The sequence below is a fragment of the Pollachius pollachius genome (assembly GCF_949987615.1).
Source record: "Pollachius pollachius genome assembly, chromosome: 2".
Taxonomy (NCBI): domain Eukaryota; kingdom Metazoa; phylum Chordata; class Actinopteri; order Gadiformes; family Gadidae; genus Pollachius; species Pollachius pollachius.
In genome coordinates, this window is record NC_136935.1 from 244,795 (window position 1) to 252,294 (window position 7,500).

Below are 7,500 nucleotides of genomic sequence, written 5' to 3' on the forward strand. Positions count from 1 at the left end.
TACATACATACATACATACATACACATACACACATGCAAAACATCAACATGACCCTGCACACACACACACACACACACACACACACACACACACACACATACACACACAAACACGCATGCATGCACACACGTGAGTAACACATACACATACAGTTTGGGAGTGTCGAGAGAGAGAGGGGGGGGAGGGGGAGGGGACGGAGAGGAAGAGGGAGAGGAAGAGAGAGAGAGAGAGAGAGAGAGAGAGAGAGAGAGAGAGAGAGAGAGAGAGAGAGAGGGGGGAGAGACTGAGAGAGAGAGGGGGGAGAGACAGAGAGAGAGAGAGAGAGAGAGAGAGAGAGAGAGAGAGAGAGAGAGAGAGAGAGAGAGGGGGGAGAGACTGAGAGAGAGAGAGAGAGAGAGAGAGAGAGAGAGAGGGGAGAGACAGAGAGAGAGAGAGAAAGAGCGGGGAGAGACTGAGGGAGAGAGAGAGAGGGGGAGAGACTGAGAGAGAGAGAGAGAGAGAGAGAGAGAGAGAGAGAGAGAGAGAGAGAGAGAGAGGGGGGGAGAGACTGAGAGAGAGAGAGAGAGAGAGGGGGGAGAGACTGAGAGAGAGAGACAGAGAGAGAGAGAGGGGGGAGAGACTGAGAGAGACAGGGAGAGAGAGAGAGAGAGAAGAGAACCAGGAGAGAGAGGGAGCTGTGGCTCTGAGCATCTGTTGGCCTTTAATTGTTTCTTCTCTGTCAGATAGCAGTTAGCGTTGAGCTTGTACATAGCAGCACCTCCACCACCACCACCTCCACCACCACCACCTCCACCTCCACCACCACCACGACCACCACCACCACCTCCACCACCTCCACGACCACCACCACCACCTCCACCACCACCCCCACCAGATATTAGGCAGGGATGTCTCACCCTCTGTCTATGCCTCATGCGTGCCCTTTGTTATTCCACACATGACAAAAACCATTGCTTGGTGGAGCATGAATCTTCACTGAAATTATGCTCTCTAGCATAATGCTGGCTTTTAAACAGAAAAACACACAAGCATGCACATAGACGCACACAAACCCATCACACACACGCACACACAGAAACACACATAACGCACACAGTCACATATTAGCACACACATGCACATGATATTGTACACACATACCCACATACAGTGGGGCAAAAAAGTATTTAGTCAGCCACCAATTGTGCAAGTTCTCCCACTTAAAAAGATGAGAGGCCTGTAATTTTCATCATAGGTATACCTCAGCTATGAGAGACAAAATGAAAAAAGAAATCTAGAAAATCACATTGTCTGATTTTTAAAGAATTTATTTGCAAATTATGGTGGAAAATAAGTATTTAGTCAATAACAAAATGTCATCTCAATACTTTGTTACATGCCCTTTGTTGGCAATGACAGAGGTCAAACGTTTTCTGTAAGTCTTTACAAGGTTTTCACACACTGCTGCTGGTATTTTGGCCCATTCCTCCATGCAGATCTCCTCTAGAGCAGTGATGTTTTTGGGCCTTCGCTGGGCAACACAGACTTTCAACTCCCTCCAAAGATTTTCTATGGGGTTGAGATCTGGAGACTGGCTAGGCCACTCCAGGACTTTGAAATGCTTCTTACGAAGCCACTCCTTCGTTGCCCGGGCGGTGTGTTTGGGGTCATTGCCATGCTGAAAGACCCAGCCACGTTTCATCTTCAGTGCCCTTGATGATGGAAGGAGGTTTTCACTCAAAATCTCACGATACATGGCCCCATTCATTCTTTCCGTCACATGGATCAGACGTCCAGGTCCCTTGGCAGAAAAACAGCCCCAAAGCATGATGTTTCCACCCCCATGCTTCACTGTAGGTATGGTGTTCTTTGGATGCAACTCAGCATTCTTTCTCCTCCAAACACGACGAGTTGAGTTTTTACAAAAAAGTTCTATTTTGGTTTCATCTGACCATATGACATTCTCCCAATCCTGTTCTGGATCATCCAAATGCTCTCTAGCAAACTTCAAACGGGCCCGGACATGCACTGGCTTTAGCAGGGGGACACGTCTGGCACTGCAGGATTTGAGTCCCTGGCGGCGTAGTGTGTTAGTGATGGTAGCCTTTGTTACTTTGGTCCCAGCTCTCTGGAGGTCATTCACTAGGTCCCCCCGTGTGGTTCTGGGGTTTTTGTTCACCGTTCTTGTGATCATTTTGACCCCACAGGGTGAGATCTTGCGTGGAGCCCCAGATCGAGGGAGATTATCATTGGTCTTGTTTGTATTCCATTTCCTAATAATTGCTCCCACAGTTGATTTCTTCACACCAAGCTGCTTACCTATTGCATATTCAGACTTCCCAGCCTGGTGCAGGTCTACAATTATGTTTCTGGTGTCCTTTGACAGCTCTTTGGTCTTGGCCATAGTGGAGTTTGGAGTGTGACTGAGGTTGTGGACAGGTGTCTTTTATACTGATAAGGAGTTCAAACAGGTGCCATTAATACAGGTAACGAGTGGAGAACAGAGGAGCCTCTTAAAGAAGAAGTTACAGGTCTGTGACAGCCATAAATCTTGCTGGTTTGTAGGTGACCAAATACTTATTTTCCACCATAATTTGCAAATAAATTCTTAAAAAATCAGACAATGTGATTTTCTGGATTTTTTTTTTCATTTTGTCTCTCATAGCTGAGGTTTACCTATGATGAAAATTACAGGCCTCTCTCGTCTTTTAAAGTGGGAGAACTTGCACAATTGGTGGCTGTCTAAATACTTTTTTGCCCCACTGTATGTACATTCATTCCACTTCAAACATGTGACTGTATAGATATGATAGCACATGGCAGTGTGCTCCACAGAGTTATTAGACATAGTTTCAGGCGACCGCAAAGAGGCAACAGGACCTTGGCAGATAAAATCTGTTTGACATAATTCTTCTTCTATTGTATCTGTTCTGCTCTATTCTTCTTCTGTTTTATCTGCTGTGTTATATTCTTCTGTGGTATCTGTTCTATTCCTGGATGCTAGCTCCATTCATAATCACTGAGAGGTGTTCTCCTTGCCAACCATTGTCTGGTGTGTGGGATGTGTGTGTGTGTGTGTGTGTGTGTGTGTGTGTGTGTGTGTGTGTGTGTGTGTGTGTGTGTGTGTGTGTGTGTGTGTGTGCGTGCGTGCGTGCGTGCGTGCGTGCGTGTGTGTTAGCAAAGATAATCTTAGGGAATGGAAAAAGCCCCTGTCAAACATCTCAGAGGGAAATCCATTTTTAACCAAAATAAAGATTTAAGAAGTAAAAAATGTATAAGGGCTTGAGTTGTTTTTGTCTTCATATTCTTCTATTCTACACAGTCGGCGATTGTCCGTGTCTCTGACTATCTGGGTGCATAGGCTTTGAACATTAATGTTTAATATCAGCAGTTTCAAATGGATATTGAATTAAACATTTGGGCCGCGAGTGTTTTAGGCTTACTAATGGAATAAAGCAAATTCCTCCATTAGCTGTCAAAACTGCTGTCAAAACTGATCTTTTAGTAGAAAGTGTTATCTTTAAGCTTCTTTATGTGTCTTTCAAAGACATCATCCACACATGAACCCATCTACTCTCCGTCTCTATTTTTGGTTCACCTGGATTTAGACCGGTATAGCGTTAATTGACTACATATAGACAAGGCCAAAGGCAGTGAGACATGAATTATTGATAACCATTCATAATCAATAGGCTATACTATAAACTATTAATACATTTTAGAAACACGTGAAAGTAAAGAAAACTGGGGCAGCAGGTGCAAAACAACCATGGTTTATTCTCATCGTGATCACGAGGTCTGACTGAAAGCCTTGCTGTTAGGAATTCGTTTGTAATTGATGACGAGCATTCTTTCGAGCACACGCACATGCACACCCGGTGGTGCGTCCACGCCACCGCGCGATTCTCCAACCGCGTTGTCCCACACATCACATGAACTCGATTCTCTCCACCGTTCTCACCAGATCGTCTCTCCTCTCCCGGCAACATGGCGACAGAGGTAAGACATTTCGCTTAATTCAAGTCTTGAATAATAAATAAGATCATCGTCTGAGTGAATACTTTCGGAGTTAAGGAAATACGATTGTGAAATTTAGCCTGGCGTATTGGTCTGTGTGGGACTAGTCACCCTAATGGCTCTGGGGAGTTTGAGCAGGCATTCGATCTGCTTTCATTCGATAATCACTTATCGACGGGATCATTTTTTCCGTCACCGTCTCGAAGTCAGAAGGACCGTTCGAGGAGACATTGTTGCATTCATTGCGTCATTGAACGCCGGTAGCATGCATGGAAAGCCTGGACGGGAGAATGAACGGCTGCTCATATCTGATCATAGTGTGATAAGTCTCATGGGAATATCTCGGGAGTCTTGCAAGGCTTCTATTCGTGGTTTGACTGTCGACCAGTCAGCACCATGGAGAGAGGCAACATAACTATTTCTTTCTCTTTCTCTCACTCATTCATGTGCTCTCACCTTCCCATCTTACTTTTATTTTCTCCATTATTTTATTTTGTCTTTATTTATTTCCCCTCCTTTTCACCTGTCATTCTGCCTTCCTCTCTATTTCCAACAAGTTAGGGTAAACCATAGCATAAGGGACAGAAAAGGCGGAGGAGGGTTCGCTACAAGGTGTACCTAGGAATGTAATAAACCTCACACACAGCCTGAACACGTACAAGGCACTTGGTCGCGGATGTATTTTTAGCTTGTGACATGCCTGCGAGGTGCTGAGGACCGAACCATCTCATTGTCCTTGGTGATGTCACGGTGAGGCTGTTCAGATGGTGATGCTAATAATAGAACAATAATAATAATATTAATAATTATAATAATTATAATAATGAGAATGAACAGAGAGGAGCAGCCAGTCTATCTACTGCAACCCTGGCACTGCTTTGAATGAAGAACAGGCTAAGCACAGCTCTATTTGTGCCGTATAGAGTCATGTGTGTGTGTGTGTGTGTGTGTGTTGGTGTGTGTTTGTGTGCACGTGTTTGTGTGTGTGTGTGTGTGTGTGTGTGTGTGTGTGTGTGTGTGTGTGTGTGTGTGTGTGTGTGTGTGTGTGTATGTATGGTGGACACAGAGCTGTCAGTTGTGTTTCTGTGAGACGATGGCAGAGCACAGCTACTGCCAGCATCACACACACACACACACACACACACACACCCAAACACATACGCGACACAAAGCATGCCTCTGCGATTAATTCAGGTGAAGAGACAACACATACACATGTAGTACACAGCGCACAGATCCAGGAGACAGGCCCATCAATTATCCATGACTGATTTAATGTGAGCCGGCTGTTGCAGTTTGTTAGCATCACTTCATTAGCCATTCAAGTCCCTCTCCCTGACAAACACCATGGCATGCAACGCACGCACAAACACACACAAACAAACACACAGACACAGACATACACAAACACAGAAACACACACACACAGAAACACAGAAACACACGCACACGCACATATACACACACACACACACACACACACACACACACACACACACACACACACACGCACACACACATGCACACACACACAAACACACATGCACACTAAACACACACACACACACATGCACACAACGCACACACTCTCACCATCTAATTCAAGCCATCGCTGTGGTCCATCTCTCTGGTCTTGCGCTCAAACCCCCCCCGATCTCGGTGACCATTGCTACCCTGAACTCGTGAGGAGATATACGGCTGCAGAGTCAGCAGAAGCCGGGCTAAGTGGGCGTGTTTTTAATCAGCAGGGCAGCCCTGTTTCTTACAGCACTGCTGACCGAGGGGTTGGCAACAGGCAGGAAAACACCACTCCTGTTTCAGTGTCTTGTTCTCTGACTGACCTGTTCTAATGCTACTTTGTGTCTTAAGGATGTGTTGTTTTGGAGGTATGGCACCATACCGCTCCAGTAAGAATCTGCCCACACTGATGCAATATCCCAATGTTTTATTCCCCTATCATTAGGAAGCTGAACATTCCTAGGCTAGTATGATATCAATATATGGATACATACTGTACAAGAGTAGATTGTATGGCAAACAAGATCACTCCTCTTCAACACTGGCTCCCCTTCCCAGCTCCCCTCCCTCCCTCCCTCCCTCCCTCCCTCCCTCCCTCCCCCCCCCCCACCACATAACCGCCCTCCAGACTCTCCTGCATGCTTTTTTTCTATTGAATCTACATTGTTCATTATTTATTTGTATGGATTAATTCCCTTTGTTCTCTTCTTGTTTCACTCTGCTGTTGTGTCAACCGAATTACCGATTTGGGATTAATAACTGTTTTGTCATTAACGCCCTACTTAATTAATGACTTGATTACTTGCTCATTTACAGAGGAAACAGGGATTCGCCTGGCAGCGTTGGCAGAAGAAAGTTCAAGAGTTGGGATGAAAACTAGCTGCCATCCCTTGTCGTTTGGGTCCATTTGTTTGTGGTGATGTCAGACTTCAGACAGGGAATTTGGGAAGCTAAAAGGGGTGAAGATAGAAGGTATTATAACCACTGGCTGCCTTTGTCTTTATTTTAAAAGCTAACTATCTGACTCTCTCTCTTTCTCTCTCAGTGCCTCGCTCCATCTCTCTCTCACACTCTGATTTTCTCGATGCAAGTCTCTCACTCTCTCTTCGCAGCTTATTATAAGTCTGAAATTACACCTGCTCATTTTTTCCTACTTATATGTCAGACAGCACATCAACATGTGCATTCTTTTTCAAATCACGTGAATAAGCCGATTCATCTTAGCGGTTTACTTTTAGAATTGCAGCATGTTATTTTCATACATCCAGTCCTTTTGTTTGAATCCACCACCTCGATGAAGGTAGCCTACCCCTTAAGATAAGAGTTGAATTCCCGGTCATGCTTTGAAGAAGTTTAAAACACCACAGAGGATGTTTCAACAAAGGCCTTTATTGTGGTGAGCATGGCTGTCTGTGAATGCTCTATTTTAGACACCATGACAGACTATCTCCTTTATCTTTGCTAGCCCATGCAGTCAGTCAAGAAGAACGTTGTATTGTTAGAACGAGATTTTATCCTGGAAAGGTTTGAAGCCCTGGGGTTTGTACTGGTGTTTGGTTACTGTGTTCACAGAAGGAACTCTCCCTTTGCTTCACGCTTACTTTCTTCTTGTATAACAATGATCGATGATAACCATCACCAACTAGTTCAGCTAATACAGAGGACGGATAGAGAACTGACTTCTGGAAAGAGCTTTTGTGCTTTTATGTCAGACAGTTGTATTGGTGCCGGTGACCATTAAAACAAAAACAATGGAAACATAGGGAAAAACGGGAAGTTAGCACTCAAAGTCATATGCTAATGACGGTGCATGTTGTTTTTGCATAAGTGCTCGTGTCTGAACGCATGCGTTGGAGTAGGTGAATACACCACGGCCTAGGTGTGTGTGTGTGTGTGTGTGTGTGTGGAAGACAGTGAAACAGGGATGACTAACCATAGTGTTCTCAGAGACTTGCCCTCTGAGTGTGTTCCTGCATTCAGCTGCT

General features: G+C 44.9%; 1 protein-coding gene across 1 annotated transcript in view; it reads left to right on the forward strand.

Moving 5' to 3' along the window:
- LOC307070504 (golgin subfamily A member 7B-like) overlaps positions 1-7,500 on the forward strand; it is a gene marked incomplete at both ends in the record, with an annotated part of 22,761 nt that overhangs the window by 4,814 nt on the left and 10,447 nt on the right. The window contains one exon of the mRNA XM_079729008.1: positions 3,945-3,979. Within this exon, the coding sequence (XP_079585134.1) occupies positions 3,945-3,979 (35 nt within the window). The remainder of the gene's footprint in view (positions 1-3,944; positions 3,980-7,500) is intronic.